This window comes from Pelobates fuscus, chromosome 5 (assembly GCF_036172605.1).
Source record: "Pelobates fuscus isolate aPelFus1 chromosome 5, aPelFus1.pri, whole genome shotgun sequence".
In the NCBI taxonomy this organism is placed as follows: domain Eukaryota; kingdom Metazoa; phylum Chordata; class Amphibia; order Anura; family Pelobatidae; genus Pelobates; species Pelobates fuscus.
This window is the reverse complement of record NC_086321.1, coordinates 156,054,110-156,071,207: the sequence shown is the minus strand read 5'-3', so window position 1 is coordinate 156,071,207 and position 17,098 is coordinate 156,054,110. Positions and strand designations below refer to the sequence as shown.

The 17,098-nt window shown below is 38.7% G+C and overlaps 2 protein-coding genes across 4 annotated transcripts in view; one reads left to right on the top strand and one right to left on the bottom strand.

The window, feature by feature from the left end:
- Positions 1 to 780, top strand: part of BICDL1 (BICD family like cargo adaptor 1) — a 98,674-nt gene extending 97,894 nt beyond the window's left edge. For 2 of the 3 annotated variants that reach the window (XM_063454599.1, XM_063454598.1), the window contains exon 10: positions 305 to 780. In XM_063454599.1, coding sequence (XP_063310669.1) covers positions 305 to 505 — 201 coding nt within the window. In that variant the 3' untranslated portion in view covers positions 506 to 780. The remainder of the gene's footprint in view (positions 1 to 304) is intronic. The other variant, XR_010090877.1, reaches the window with a different exon arrangement.
- A 929-nt stretch (positions 781 to 1,709) lies between these two features.
- The window catches only part of RAB35 (RAB35, member RAS oncogene family), a 32,028-nt gene continuing 16,639 nt past the window's right edge, over positions 1,710 to 17,098 (bottom strand). The window contains exons 3-6 of the mRNA XM_063454601.1: positions 15,288 to 15,411; positions 3,754 to 3,878; positions 3,534 to 3,658; positions 1,710 to 2,621 (exon numbers count right to left, since the gene is read on the bottom strand). Coding sequence (XP_063310671.1) covers positions 2,493 to 2,621; positions 3,534 to 3,658; positions 3,754 to 3,878; positions 15,288 to 15,411 — 503 coding nt within the window. The 3' untranslated portion in view covers positions 1,710 to 2,492. The remainder of the gene's footprint in view (positions 2,622 to 3,533; positions 3,659 to 3,753; positions 3,879 to 15,287; positions 15,412 to 17,098) is intronic.

Sequence of the window (17,098 nt, the reverse complement as noted above, 5' to 3'; positions counted from 1 at the left end):
CTGTTAATGATGCTACCAGATGATCACAGAAGTTGTAGTTCATCAACCTCTGAAGGTATATAGGATTATATGGGTGTACATGTAAATAAATAATGCCAGGACCTCTGTACTATGATCAGCTAAAGTGTAGTCAACATTATTTGGGGGGGGATTTATCTAATTGTATCGCGAGCGGAAAGGGGTTGTGTGTTCTATGTGGTGAAATGATAAGAAATAGGGAGAAGAGAAAAAAATATATGTATGCACTAATTAAAGTAGTTACCTAAACTCCCCTCCCCCCCTTTTTTTCTCTTCTTCTTCACAGGATGACATGCACAGAGTCATTGACCAGCAATTGATGGACAAACACCAGAAGGAATGGAACGAGTCTGTATATTCCTTCACCAGTGGCCAACCAGTTAAGCACTGTGGCAAAGTAACCACTCTAAACCGTTCAGAGCGAGAAGAGCCTATTGGAACAGAAGGGAGGAGTCTCTTCTCATTTCTAAAGAAAACCAAGTGCTAGTTTTAAACTTTCCACAACTCCCTTCAATGTAAAATTGCTTTAGGATTAATGGCATAATGAAAAGCAATGACATGCAGGAAGACAGCTGTATACTAAAGAAATGATCTTCAATAGTGACATAAACCTGGAAGGTCTCTTACTGAAATGGGCAATCACTGTATTCACAACATATAAAGCCATTTGTGTGTGATCTACAGATGTACTTCTAACAAACTCTGAAATCAAGGTGTAAAAAGACTTTAGTAAATGGCAGTTAATAGAGAGAAGAAAAAAAAAACACCACACAATATTATAGAATTTTTTTTTTCCATAGATGTTACTTTGTATTTTTTTTTACATTTTTATTCTGGTTAATATCTAACCCCTGTGTGCCAGATGGATATACATTTTCCATCTTTCTAGCACTTACAGGTTAACTGTTTAACTGCCATTGGTCTATATAATGTTTTGCACAGTGCTCTAGTACTCACAGGGTTAAAAAGTGTTTTGAATAGGGAGAGAGAACTTCATGCTTTCTTCAGGGGGTTTTACGATGAAATATTTTGCACTTTTAGAGCAATCCGTTTCTATCCACTACACAGTTGTTTTATTTGCTGTAGAAAATGTATAGAAGTCCTGGGCTGCTTTCATTCCAATGAACAGACTTCCTACCTCTGGTCTTCCAGACAGAGCACAGCACAGGAACCGTCACAGCCTGTTTCTTACAGCCCAACTACTGAGAAACACTCTATATATGTATATAGAAGAAGCAGAATTTTTATAATGGAATAATGAAACAGTCTTTTATAATATATACAGATATACAGAGAACGTCATATTTTTAGTACAAATTATGCTCTTTTTAATGTAAATCCTCTGGAATAAAATATTTATGACTTTTTATGTTCCATTTTGTACTTACCTTTTAGGTTTCTGTTCACACTGCAGTAGTAAAAAAAAAAAAAAAAAAAGACATACTCCCACCCCTCCCCAATACAGCAGCACAAAATACAAGCCCTTTTTTCTTGAGGCAGTGTGGCTACTCCGTATGTATATGAAGCATTTGCACAGTATTCTATTGAACTTTTTGCTCTGACAAATACGAATGTTTTCTCCACAACTTGACTTACCTAAAACACATCACTGAGTTTTCACACCACAGAATAAAATCCCTACCACCCCCAAAACTTTACAAATTTAGGAATGTAAACTCAAAATGTCTTAATTTAGGACCCATAGTTCACATTTTTATTATCGTTTGTTCCCATTTATGAACAAGATGGTACAAAAAAATTTGGCAGATTGTTTTCATAATTTTGTTTCTTAAATTCACAATTTTTTTTGTTTTGTGTTTTTTTGTTTTTTCTAGACAGATCAAAACAAGTGATAACAGTTCAGAATAAATCCATTAAAAACAACCAAAAAAAAATTGTTGTAGTCTTATATCCTGCCCTGGTCAATGTAATGGTCACTTTTCTATAGCATGGTTTTAAATATTGACATAAACTAAACAGCAGAAAAGCAAATTAACAGCAAGGCCTAGTAAATCTTACCCTAACGGCAAGGACAGAAACCAGACGCAAGCCAAGGTTAAGACACCATCTGTACTAATAAATCTTTAAAAAGTGGATCAGTTCATATTCACGCATCATGACAGATTGGCGATAAGAAGCCAAAAGCGATGAGGGAGAAGAGGATGGTTAACGCAATATACAGTATGTACAGACTCTTGTTAATCAGTCCATAATGTAGGCACTGCAATTGTCCTTTCCAAGCAGACGCTCTGGACAGGGGGCCCGACAAGAATCCACAACACCTTCTTGGCACAGCAATAAAAAGGTGCCTGCGCCTCTCAACAGAAAATCTGGAGTAAATTCTTAAATTAACAGCACAAAATTGAGAAAATGCCCCAACCCCTGAAAGATGGGCACTGCCCGTGGCACAGGTACTCTTCATCCCAGGAGCGAATGTTCGGATTGAGAGCAGGCTCTCTGTGCTGTGCCTGCACCTAGCAGCACCTCTTCTTTCGTTTACTGTTTTTGGTTAATTTCACCACATCATTCTGTTGCTGCTGCTGCTGCTTTGCCAAGTTCTCTTTCTTAGCTTTCAGGACTAGCTCTGTAATGCAGTTAAACATCTGGAAAAAATAAAGAAATCAATTAAATTAAATTAGACTAGCAGATAACTTGACCGTGGACTTCATTTTGGAGATATTGTTTTCATTTCTACAAACAAATATATTGCATATTGAATAGATTGTGAATAATTGCTATGGGAAATAATATATTCTTAATTTACCATGGATTATCTACAGTATCCATGAATCCCACTTCAGAAAACATTTTACAGCTAACAAGAATAGAAATTTGGGAAAGAGATGCTTATACTAGCTCTCTTTAGCTAAGCCCTGAAATTGGCTAGCTCTTGGGCTGAGAGCAATGTCTTCGCTTTGATAAAGAGCAGGAAGCTCTCTCCAGAAAAGAAGTCAAAGTTCTAAAAGAGGTTGATTGAGACAATCTTCTCTCCCTGGCTGAACTGAGTCAGGAAGACATTTTGCAAAAAAAGTAGTGGTAGAGGGGATGGGGTTATGTAACAGAAAGCTTAGTTTTTTTTGTTTTGTTTTTTTAAATACACAAAATTTCAGATATTTGAACTCGGAGAAAAAGGATGACCTATCAAATAAACTTAAGTTGTGTTGGTGCTCAGCGAGTAGAAGTTTACCGGAGGCAATACTGAAACCCCCTGATGTCACATTAATGTATAGAAAAAGGAAGAAACAAACGTAAAGTGCATCCCCTACATGACAAGGCACCATAGCTTTCCATTCATATACAGAAACACACTCAAGCAGCAAAAGAAGAATGACCAGCTAGGAAAATTCTTCTAAAAGAAATTAAGACAATATCTGGGTATAATAGATACATTATTATTTTGATGCAGTGTTAATAGTACCTGCCAAATGAATGGAATCACATGATTTAGTATTACTGTGGTTGTGTAATGTGCATCCAATTTGGAAATATAAGTTCAAGAAGGACAACATTTATACCTCTTCAACATTTAAGTTTTCTTTGGCACTAGTCTCAAAAAGCTGTATATCCATTTGTCCAGCAAACTTGAAAGCATCTTCAGTCTCCACCACTTTCCGGTCAGGGTCATCATTCTTATTGCCCACTGGTGAAAAATAGAGGAGTGGAAAGGAAGTTGAGGACACTTCATAGCACTCATTACTATATTCATATGTGAACATATTGGGCATGATAACTCACCTAATATCCGACATACATCATCGCAATTCTGATTGATTTCATGTAACCATCTTTTGACATTGACAAAAGATTCTGCACTGGTTACATCATAAACAACAATAACACCATGTGTCCCTCTGTAATATCTGCAAGAAATAAGAGACATGAGTTTTAATGTATTATTCACAAGTGTGTTTTACAGCTCCATACTCTCTCTACACACACACTTGTCTGATATATTCGAAATCCCAGTAAACGAAACGCACTCCAGGGTCTTTGATTTGATATAATATATATATCCTGATATATCTCCTGATGAAAATTCCAGATAGGGACTGAAACGTTGATCATATTTTTAATGGATTTATAATAAAGCTTGAAGATTTTTAACTACTAAAAGACCGTGAGTACTGATCACTACCCTGCATGAATATATTTATTCAAGCACCCGACAACTACCATTTAAAGCGTGAGTGCATATACACACTATATATATATATATATATATACACACACACACACACACACACATATATACATATATACATACATACATACATATACACACACTCTCAATACAATGTCAAAAAAAGATTTGCACACCAGTTAAGCAATAAGACTTGCTTTTCCAAAAAAAAAAAAAAAAAAAAATCACAAATTTGCTGTGATATTACTACTGCAAAGGATTCTGGGTGGGCATATGCAAATTAGTTTAACAATGACTCACATTTTTGCCTCATTCCATTTTAAACATATTCCTTTGAGTTTGTGTTTGCTTTATACAACAGCTTTGAAACACAACTTAGGAAAAGATGCAAAGCCAGTGAACCACTCATGGACAGCTGTACACACATTAGAAAGGATTGTTACAATCAGACATAATATATTAAAATAAATTAACGCAGAATAAGAACATCAATAAACAATGCCTAAACTTCAACATTTCTTTGTATGGCATCATCCAAGAGGTTGAAAATAGCCTGGCTATGTCCCCAACACCACGCTAGACAGGAATATCCCTCTACAGATTTTTACTATATGAGCACCCACAATCACAATCAACATTTTTCTCGATTTTTTAGATTATGGAATATACCATTCTAGCAAGAATTGTGTTCTCAGCAGGAACGTATAACAAAATCATATGGCGCAGATATATGCCAATAAAGTTTTGAGAGAGAGGTAGTCAAACACAAGATGATGGGGAGATGGAAAAAACAAAACTAGAGAAGTGATTAACCACTTCACGACCGGTGACGGAAATTTTCCGTCAACCTTATCCTTCAGTTAAGGACCGTTGACGGAAAATTTCCGTCAGTTACTAAAGTTAACCCCAGATCGCCGCAATCGCGGCGATCGCAGGGTTAACGGTGCTCCGGTCTTCCTCTGTATTAGAGGCAGACCGGGAGCACCCTATCAGGCTGCCCCAGCACCGGTGCTCGCTCTGACAGCATGTCAGAGCGAGCACATGTGCTCCAAATACTCGCCTTCCGCCTCCCTGCACTTCCGGGTTCTGTGTGAAGTGCAGGGAGACGGATCTTCACTGATCCTGCCCCCTGGAGGAAAAAAAAAAGTTAAATCCCACCCCCCCTTTACCCCGTTTTAATAAAATTAACCCCTTCCCTGCCAATTGATCACTGACTACAGTGATCAATTGGCAGGGTATACATTTTAATGTCATCTGATTTTTTTTTTTTTTAACCCCTGAGGGATAATTATTTTTTTTAACCCTCAGGGGTTAAATTTATTGTATTAATTAATTTAAATATTTAAAAATTATATATTTAGCTAGCTGGGATGGGTGGAAGTTAGTGGGGAATTTGGTGTTAGGCTAACTAGGGGTTAACGTTTAAAAAAAATTTTAACGTTTACAAAATTTTTACAATAAGCTTTAAAAAGGTAAAAAAAATATTTTTTTTTTAACTGTTTTAGTAACGTTTAAGTAAAAAAAAAAATATATCACCCCTTTACCCAGTATAAATAAAAATGAACCCCTTCCCTGCCAGTTGATCACTGCCTACAGTGATCAACATACAGATCGCAGTATTATACTGTGATCTAATTTTTTTTTTAACCCCTGAGGATTAACTTTTATTTATTTTTTTAATCCTCAGGGGTTCCATTTATTTAATTAATTCATTTAAATATTTTATAATTATATATTTTGCTAGCTGGGGTGGGTGGGAGTTATGGGAAAATGGGGGATTTACTATTAGTGCTGCTTACTGCAAGTTAGGGGTTAACGGTAAAAGAAAAGTTTAGAAAAAAATGTAACAGTGTAAAAAAGTTAAGAAAATGTAAAACATTTAATAAGTAAAAAAAAAAGTTTAAAAACGGGTTTTACAAAGTAAAAAAAGTTTTACAAAGTAAAAAAAGATACATTAAAAAATGCTCATTACCACTACACCTGGTAAAAGCTAGCGGAAAAATGATCCCACGCTAAGGTTCAAAATATGCCTTTTGAATTACCCTGGGATGTCTTCTTTAAGAAATGGTATGCCTTTATGGAGTAATTGGATTATATAGCCTTGTAAAATACTCTAAAATGGGACATTGACACAGCGTAAAAATTCAAAGTTTGAAAAAAACTGGAATGGCTGTGTCTCAAATGTGCCCCTTCAATGTCCACATATACCTGGCAAAGGTACATACGGGGATATTGCTGTACTCAGCCGACATAGCTGAGCAACATATTAAGTATTATACAGTCGTAGTACACATAAGGTTTGCAAAATATACTGCGCAAACTCACTGTGTGTCAAAAAGGCAGAAAAAATGCGTATTACCACTACACTTGGTACAAGCTAGCGGAAAAATGATCCCACGCTAAGGTTCAAAAAATGCCTTTTGAATTGCCCTGGGATGTCTTCTTTAAGAAATGGTATGCCTTTATAGTGTAGTTGTAATATGTAGCCTGCTCAAGTGCTCCAAAGTGGGACACGGACGCATCAAAACCCTCCATGAAAATTCACACTTAAAAAACTGAACACATCTCTTTTACAACGCTGTAACTTCACAGAATAGTGTCTGGTCATACATTGGGCATATTATTTTACTCAGAAGGCTTAGCTGAGCATAATTTGGGGGGTTTGAACTTAGTGGCACATATGAAATGTACAAAATGCCCAGCAAAAATGTAATCCATATGTAAAAAAATGCCCCAAATTATATTTTACCACATACTTTGGCATATATTGGTGAAAAAATGGGGGCGTGTTAAAGCACAATATGCACCATATGAGATACCCTGAGGTGTCTACTTTTACAAATGGTAGGCCTTTGTGAGATTTTTTTTTTTTTTTTAACAGTCAAACTGCTATAATACCCCAAATTGAAGCATAGGCCCATTAAATCCGCCTCTCAAAATTCTACTGTAAATGTTGAAACGGACAGGTCTCCTATATGGCACTGTAGCTTCACGAAATAGTGCCAAAGACATACAATGGGGGTACCGTTGTACTCCGCAGAAGTAACTGAACACATAATAAAACATTGTACAGGAATAGCACACACCAACTTTACAAAATACACATGAGAAGTTCTTTGTTATAAGTTTGTGTGCCAAAAACCCCAAAATACTAAATTTTACTCCAATATTTAGCAGAGATTGGCGGTGAAATGGCTACTTAGAAAGTGTCAAAACAACCTTAGGACAATAGCCTATGATGTCTACTTTATATAAATATATACTTTTGTGTGGTAATTTTGTTTTCTTTTATGGCTATTAAGCTTACAAGACAAACATACCAAAATTGCTCCACATTAAAAGTTTATTTTACTCCTTGTGCAGAATCTACAGATATAAAAGTAGGGTTTAGGGCATTTTGGTCGAGGCAATCTGGTCGCCATGCATTTTGGTCGCATGGCATTGTGATTGCATGCATTTTTGTCGCCATTTTAACTACACATTTACTCCCCTTTCCCCTTATTACCTTACTTTGCAAGGGGGAAGAGGGAGCAAGCTGCTGATCATCCCTGGTGATCCAGTGGGCTAGTGATGTGGTCTGTACCTCCGCAGGGTACAGACCATGCCTTCCTCTCGCGATCTCCGATATTTTCAGAGCGTTGCCACGGCAACGCTCTGAAAATATCGGAGATCGCGAGAGGGCTGCCCTGCGTGCAGCCTGGAGGCGCTGTGCTCCGTATCCAAAATGGAACGGAGCACTTCAGAGACTCTCTCCAGGCTAATCTGTTGTGCTTGAGCCGGCAGGGGAGATATTTTGATCTAACCCTAACCCTAAGATATTGACACCTTATATTACCCAAATGACACCTTATATCAAAATGCGGCCAAAATGAATGGCGACCAAATTGCATGCGATCAAAATGCACAAACAGTGTAATTCGACCAATTTGTCACGACCAAAATGCATGCGACCAAATTGCATGCGATCAAAATGCTTGATATGTAAAAGTAGTAGCAATATCACTTTCAACATTCCTTGAATTGTGATGCAACTAAGGAAAATACAAAAAGGATCTCCCTCCTATATACACATCTTAACAAAGAACCCTCAGTATGGGGACCACTAAGATATATGAATGAATGGGAAACAGATTTGGGCCAGACTCTAGAAAGGAGAGAGTAGGAAGAAATTTGGGAAGAAGCAGCTGCAAAAATCTGTGTCTTATCTCAAGAACAGATGTTTAACCCCTTAAGGACACATGACGTGTGACATGTCATGATTCCCTTTTATTCCTGAAGTTTGGTCCTTAAGGGGCTAAAATTCCATTTAGATGGCCCCAGTTTGGGTACATAGAAGAGGTAAAAATCCAAGAGACCTCTGCTGGCGACTTTGTGGTCACAAAAGCAAATACCTACACATGTGGTGGGATTTCCTAAAATTACATGGCTTCTGGTCGAGCATAAGGGATCAGGTAACAGAGGTCTTACGGAGAGCAACTGATCTCTCTTCTTGGACCATCTTCTTGCCTAAGTGAGGTAATTCCCAAACAATCAAAAACTTTTGAATTTAATTAATTACACTAGCGGCCCATAGGGTCCTTGCAGCCGGATGGCTGAAAACAGACGCCCCAACATTACAACATGTTATTACAAAAATCTAAGACAATGCGGTAATGGATCCCTAAAAAGAATTTACCTCCAGTTTTTTTTTTGTTTTTAAATAGTTATAACGAAGTCTCTGTGTAAATTGCACACAGTGGTACCCTCCTCTTTTCTCAGGTTATTTTTTATTTTTTTTACTTTTTTATTTCTCATTCTACCTCTGTTCAATAACAATTACGAGAGCAGGACATTGATCTTGAAAAAACAGGTACATAATGTCTCAATAATAGACACAGTAAGGAAAATTAATGCATTCATTGTTAGCATAATATTAAATGACTCTTTATGATACATAGTTAATATGACATATGTGTCTAATCCAAGACTGATGCTTATGCTGTCTTTTTGTACACTGTATTTCTACATGTCTGCCTCTCTTAAAAAAAAAAAAAAAAAAATAGAAATAATAGAAATAAAAAAAAAACCCTAAGTGGAAACATTCCTATGATACCACTGCTTCTTATTTGTTGCAGATTGATTTTAAAAACACATGACTGATATTCAGCACAAAAACTGATTGCTCACCGTTTCTTAAAGGATCACTATAGGGTCAGGAACACAAACATGTATTCCTGACCCTATAGTGTTAACGCCACCATCTAGCCCCCCGGGCCAATCATGCCTCCATAAATATAGCAAAATCTTACTGCATTCAAGCCAGAAGCTGTAGCTCTGCATGCTGTTTGCCTCAGGGGGGGAAAAAAAAAAGCAGTCTGCTGACATCAGACAGTCTGCTGATCCAATCACAATGCGTTCCCATAGGATTGGCTGAGACTGACAAAGAGGCAGAGTCAGCACAAGGCAAACACAGCCCTGGCCAATCATCATCTCCTCATAGAGATGAATTGAATCAATGAATGTTTATGAGGAAAGTTCAGTGTCTGCATGCAGAGGGAGGACATACTGAATGTTTGGATGCATTTTAGGCAGCCATGACCCAGGAAGGATCTTTCAGCCATCTGAGGAGTGGCAAGTGGTTATCACAAGGCTGTAATGTAAACACTGCATTTTCTCTGAAAGACAGTGTTTAAAGCAAAAAGCCTGAAGGTAATTGTCACGGCAAGGGTGTATAATTTATTATTACACCCTTGGAATATTATCATTTAATGTAATTTGTGTAGTAAATGGCACAAATTACAGAGATGCTATTGCTGAGGTCAACAGGGGGTTCCATCTTATGAAGCTGGGACCCCCACAGAGGTCAGCTGACAGTTGGCTCCCAGACTTGGTGTCGTCTAGTCCTTGGGGAAGGGGGATTTTATTATTTACGCTGCCTGTGTTTTACCTGCTTTATCCGGACTACCAGCGGGGATACCGTGATTACACTGCTACTCCGCTACAGTGAGTAATTAGGACTTCTGTATTTTATCCTTTTTGTTTTTATCTGTTGGTGTAAATAACTTGTTTATCATATATTGTTATATGCACTGTGACTATTCTTTGTTCATAATAAACATTCATTTATTAAGTTCTGCCTTTGTCTGGTTAAGAATCACGTTACCTGAAGAGACTAGTTAGTATTTTTGTAATTCCTTAAATATTGTACTAAGTAATATTTGGTGGGTTTTATTGTTGATTTACCTGGGGGACCAAGGCACCCCATTTATAAATTGTCTTGGTGGTAGCAGCGTTAAAATAGTAATAGTTATATTATTATGTTTAAGTGTGGGTGGTGTTAAAAAGAGGGATTTTGTAATTTTTTCTGCTCTAGTGAAGACAAATAGTGTACTTTAACCCTTTCACCACCACGACTACATCACACACACTCTTGGAGAAGGGTGCGTTCATGACAGTAATGATTCTACTCACCAGAACAAATTCAATAAGCTGTAGTTGTTCTGGTGACTATAGTGTCCCTTTAAGCAAGGTGGCAATATTCTTTATTTTGAAAATAAAGTGTATTTCTTTTCCACTATTGTCTTGTTAAATAGCAGGTAAAACAAAATAGAATCACGTTTAAAGGGAGACTGAGCACCAATAAATGTTTTGAGGAATGCTCCACCATAAGTCTAACCCTTTAGCCACAACCCCTCCCTCCAGAAAAAAAGACTTGCTTATCAAAGACTTGCTCATCACAGCTCAAGTGTAGAATAAACCTCAAGAAACCATAAGTCAGATTGCATATTAGTACTTCTGGTTACTATTGGCATATATTAACCTGGCAAGCCTTTAACAGAACAAGATACAGTGAGGGAAAAAAGTATTTGATCCCCTGCTGATTTTGAACGTTTGCCCACTGACATAAATTATCAGTCTATAATTTTAATGGTAGGTGTATTTTAACAGTGAGACAGAATAAGAAAAAAAAAATCCAGAAAAACGCATGTCAAAAAGGTTTTAAATTGATCTGCATGTCAATGAGGGAAATAAGTATTTGACCCCTTCAACTTCGTACTTGGTGGCAAAACCCTTGTTGGCAATCACAGAGGTCAGACGTTTCTTGTAGTTGGCCACCAGGTTTGCACACATCTCAGAAGGGATTTTGTCCCACTCCTCTTTGCAGATCCTCTCCAATTCATTAAGGTTTCGAGGCTGACATTTGGCAAATCGGACCTTCAGCTTCCACCACAGATTTTCTATGGGATTATGGTCTAGCGAATGGCTAGGCCACTCCAGGACCTTAATGTGCTTTTTCTTGAACCACTACTTTGTTGCCTTGGTTGTGTGTTTTGGGTCATTGTCATGCTGGAATACACATCCACGACCCATTTTCAATGCCCTGGCTGAGAGAAGGAGGTTCTCACCCAAGATTTGGCAGTACATGGCCCCGTCCATTGTCCCTTTTTATGTGTTGCAGTTGTCCTGTCTTCTTAGCAGAAAAACACCCCCAAAGCATAATGTTTCCACCTCAATGTTTGACGGTGGGGATGGTGTTCTTAGGGTCATAGGCAGCATTCCTCCTCCTCCAAACACGGCGAGTTGAGTTGATGCCAAAAAACGAAATTTTGGTCACATCTGACCACAACACTTTCACCCATCTCCTCTGAATCATTCAGATGTTTACTGGCAAACTTCAGACAGGCCTGTACATGTGCGTTCTTGAGCAGGGAGACCTTACGGGCACTGCAGGATTTCAGTCCCTCACGGCGTAGCGTGCTACCAATTGTTTTCTTGGTGACAATGGTCCCAGCTGCCCTCAGATCATTAACAAGATCCTCCCGTGTCGTTCTGGGCTGATTACTCACCATTCTCATGATCACTGAAACTTCACCAGGTGAGATCTTGTATGGAGCACCAGACCGAGGAGCAGTTATTTTGTGTTTCTTCCATTTGCGAATAATCGCACCAACTGTTGTCACCTTCTCACCAAGTTGCTTGGCGGCGGTCTTGTAGCCCATTCCAGACTTGTGTAGGTCTACAATCTTGTTCCTGACATCCTTGGACAGCTCTTTGATCTTGGCCATGGTGGCGAGTTTGTAATCTGACTAATTGCTTCTGTGGACAGGTGTCTTTTATACAGGTAACGAGCTGAGATTAGGAACACTCCCTTTAAGAAAGTGCTCCTAATCACAGCTCGTTACCTGTGTAAAAGACACCTGGGAGCCAGAAATCTTACTTATTTCACTCATGGACATGCAAATCAATTTATAACTTTGACATGAGATTTTCTGAATTCTTTTTTGCTATTCTGTCTCTCACTGTTACATCTACCATTAAAATTATAGACTGATCATTTCTGTCAGTGGACAAAAGTTCAAAATCAGCAGGGGGTCAAATACTTTTTTCCCTCACTGTATATAGACATAAATTACTTATTTGAATCAACCAGGAAAACACAGAGAAAGCAAATTTATTACATCAATCACTGACCGTACTGAATGATCTATCAACAAAACGATCTGCATTAGAAGGAGGGGACACACAGGGAGGAAAAAAATAATAAATATTTCACTACCTGTCTACAGCTAGGTTGTGAATTAAAAACAGCTCACTCAGTGCGGTTGGTGTTGAGACTGTACATACTTTGATAAGGAAGTCTTTCTGGCATGAGGGGGCGTGACTGAGAAGGCAGGCTTATGGTGCAGCATGCTTCAAAAAACACCAAAACTTACTGGTGCCTGAATTGTCCCTTTCAGTATACACTGCATGTGTGTGTGGAGTGGCATGCTTGCTCTACTATAAAAAGTGAGTGCACAGTTAAATATATTTATACAAGAACTACAATCCAAGGGATAATCTACAGAAGCTTGTAATTTTATGAGCAAGGCCAGGTTTCATGTGTCTCGTGTACCATAGGTGGTCTCAGTTCCTGAACTACTTCAGATGGTACCAACTATAATTGGGTACACAGCACTGTTAAAGGAAAACTCCAGTGCCAGGAAAACAATCCGTTTTCCTGGCACTGCAGGTTCCCTCTCCCTCCCACCCCCCAATCCCCAGTTGCTGAAGGGGTGAAAATCCCTTCAGTCACTTACCTGAGGCAACGATGAAGTCCCTCGTCGCTGCTTCCTCCTCCGCGGCCGCTCCTCCTTCTGACTCCGTCAGCCAGTGGGCGAGACTGATCCCGCCCACCGGCCGAGGAGACCTAATGCGCATGCGCATTAGAGCTCCCCATAGGAAAGCATTGAAAAAGATTTTCAATGCTTTCCTATTGGGGAATTGAGCGACGCTGGAGGTCCTCACACAGCGTGAGGACGTCCAGCGACGCTCTAGCAAAGAAAATCTTTGCTATGAGTCAGGAAGTTCCCTCTAGTGGCTGTCTACTAGACAGCCACTAGAGGTGGAGTTAACCCCGCAAGTTAATTATTGCAGTTTATAAAAAACTGCAATAATTACACTTGCAGGGTTAAGAGTAGTGGGAGTTGGCACCCAGACCACTCCAATGGGCAGAAGTGGTCTGGGTGCCTGGACTGTCCCTTTAACTGAGAGCTGGTCTTAAAAGCACTCACCAATGAACCGCCCGAGGGAGATAGGGACGATACAACATAATGGACACACTGTTGCTATTTATGCAGACATCCCAATCGCAGTCCTGACAGAGAAGAGGAAGCTGGCCCTGATAGCTAAATGACAAAGATCACCCCATAAAATACCGCTGGGGAATAGATGGGTCCCTATTGGTAGACAATGGAGACGAGACCACAATGTTAACGTCAGCAGATAATCCGAAGCCGCTCCTGCAGACATTGGGTCTTTCACCGCACACGCCAGGGAACAGGGTGACAGGGAACATACAGAAAGGGGCAACTGCGGGGTGGTGCAACCAATCAAGAACACACTAAGGAAACTGCAACCTCTATCAAGAGATCGAGACCCCAACTTCAGGATTTCAGGACCACTTAACAGTCCATACAACGTCAGACTCCTCACATAAAGCGAGTCAGTCCTGTACAGAGTGAGGTCCGGCAACTCAACCGTATATCACTAAATGCCTAAATCTCTCTAAATGCGATCACCCAGAGGACAAAACATAAACACTATGTTACCATACCTGAAGAGACTGACAGCCGATAATGATATGCCACATGTAGTAATGTTGTTAGGTACATTTAATGTTTCGTTAGCTCCAAGCATATGTTCAATTTTTTTTTTTTTTATATACAATGGATAAAACTTCTATTGATGATGTACACTCAATAAAAATACAATTGAAAAAGCACTCACCAGTGTTAGGAGTTGATAAGCATCTATGAGAATTGGTGTATAAGCAATATTACAATACATTGTATGTTTTTATGCATGCATTACATGGAGTTGTTCCTTAAAGTGAAAGTCTGAATAAGAAGCAGTGACATCAAATGCATATGTCCACTTAGGGGTTCTTGTTTTCTATGCTTGTTATTTTTGAATGAAGATATTCACTAATTCTGTCTTGTGTTTTTGCATTGTATACCAGTGTAGTATTGCGTTTCCAGTTATTTTTTATGTTAGTTCATAGAGATGGCCTGACAACAGAATTTTCAAATAGGAAAAAAAAAGTTACAATATATGGGGGAAATTTTATTTTGTAGACAAAATGTATTTATTTATTTTTTTTTAAATATACCTGATAAATCAATTTTAAGAAAACTACAAGTGCTCTTTTTTCCGCTGCCAACTTTTTATTGTAAGAATCAGGAAAAAAATGCAGTACTGTGCTGTGAAAACCCAATAAAATAAAAATGTTAACAGATTCCCTAATTAGGACAATCTATAGGGACAGGAGTTTACCAAGACCAATAAAAATAGGACCTATGATCACAACAGTCCACAGATATCTGTATGCAAACACATCTGAACCATGGTAAACTACATTCTGCTACACTGAACACATACGTTTAGAATCAATGGCACTGAAGTGAGTTTAAAGTGTTGACTTGCTGTGAACCCACATCCTGTATGCAGCTTAAGTTAATGACATCACATCATGAGTTAACCTGTAAGTAGATATATATATATATATATATATATATATATATATGGCAATGTAACTTATGGAATGTACAGATACACATAAAAGTCAGGCAATTTACTTGTTTTGCATGCTTTCCTCACAACAGATACTCACGTGGAGGTGATGGTTCGAAATCGTTCCTGGCCTGCAGTGTCCCAGATTTGAAGTTTCACTTTCTCTCCATTAATTTCAACAGTCCGAATCTTAAAGTCCACTCCAATAGTAGTTATATAGCTGCCTGTGAAATAAAATGATACAATCAACACATCTATGATGACTATCTGCCCTATCTGAATGATTTCTTAAGTCTAAAGCTGCAATTAAAGAAACTCACTGAAGTGGTTCTGGTGCCAGGAGTGTTCAGCACCCCATTAAGTAGTCAAACTGTAAGCGGGTTTCCATCTTACCTGGAGTCCACAAGTCTCCAATCACCTCCTCAATAAGAGCCAGAAGTTCTCTGCATTGATCCAAGCCAAGCAGTGCAGAGCTGAGAAAGTTCAGCTGACACTCAGCAAATGAGCTGGTCCTGCACTGCAGGATTTAGCTCAGGAGAGCTAAAAGAAACTGTACAGTAGCTTCCAGCTCTAAATTGAGGATGTGACTGGCACCCAACACATCCCACGTAAGTTGTCAAAACAGTCATAAATAAGGAACACTCCCCATGCCATAACCTCTAAAGCAGACCCATATTTTATTTCACAATTTCATATGGCATATTGTTAAAATGTAGGTTTTTGTTGTTTTTTTTTTTAAAAGTAAAATTACTGATTTTAATAGAAAACTGTCACTTCCTAGGATTTATTAGGTTTACGGATATACATCTCAAATCTATATTCTCAGCCTCCATGTATGCATTATTGGGAGCTCAGTAATACTCCTTGTAATATATCCAATACTTGCTGCACATTATATTTTAAGTTACTGGTCCCAAGTAGAGTGCACATGCCGTGTTGTGATTCCACTACCTCACACCAGCACAGTTCCATAAATGGTAAACATAACATACATGCCAGGTCAACTTGCCTGGGCTCAATTTTGAGATTTGCTAACCTCTTCCTGACCTTGCCATTCCATTAACTTAGTAGAAAAACACTGGCATTTTCTCAAGTATCACATGCCAAGTTGGATGTAAACGTAAATTTAAAGCGTTACTCTAACAACCACGACCACTTCTGCTTTTAGTGGTGGTCATGGAGCAAGCAATTTGCAGCTTGAAACACTACCAATGCAGAGCTATATGTACCTTTGTGCTGAGGTATAGCTAAAGTCCTAGCACACAACTTAGGCAGCCTGTAACTATGTTCCAGACTGCATAATGTGAGTTCTGTGCAAAAATTACATCTATCGTCAGCACACACTGCACGCTGGTGATTAATGCAATCACGCTCTTCACTTGCAGGTAGCGCTGTGAGAATACCTGCAAGGAGAAGTCAACTATATTATAAATACCAATATTTATGAACAACTTCCTTGCCTCCCTATATGAGTTTTTTTGTTAGTTTATGGCTTTTTTTTGTCCCTCCCTCCATTTATAAATCGAGCGAGTACAGCTTTCCCAACCTCCGTGATTTTTCAATTTTTTTTTGTGTTGTCCACAGTCCTAGTCCACGTCACACCCTTACTCCCCTACTCAATTCTGAACGCAGCCTTGGAAGTTGGTGGGCTGGCTTTAGTATAGAAAAGATCTGTCACACTGATCACCAGCGCTCAAACCGCAAACACACACACACATTGTAATGTTTCATGCATCTGATAAGAGGGCATTGGATTGCCACTTATGTGCACAAGGTTTAACAATGCCTCTCTGAGGAGCATGTGATGGGACCAAGGACCGGAAAAGGTAAGGTTTACTTACTATTTTTACAAATTTATGTGGTGGGAAAAAAAGGAGGGGTGATAATGTCAAATCTTAATATTAGGAGAAA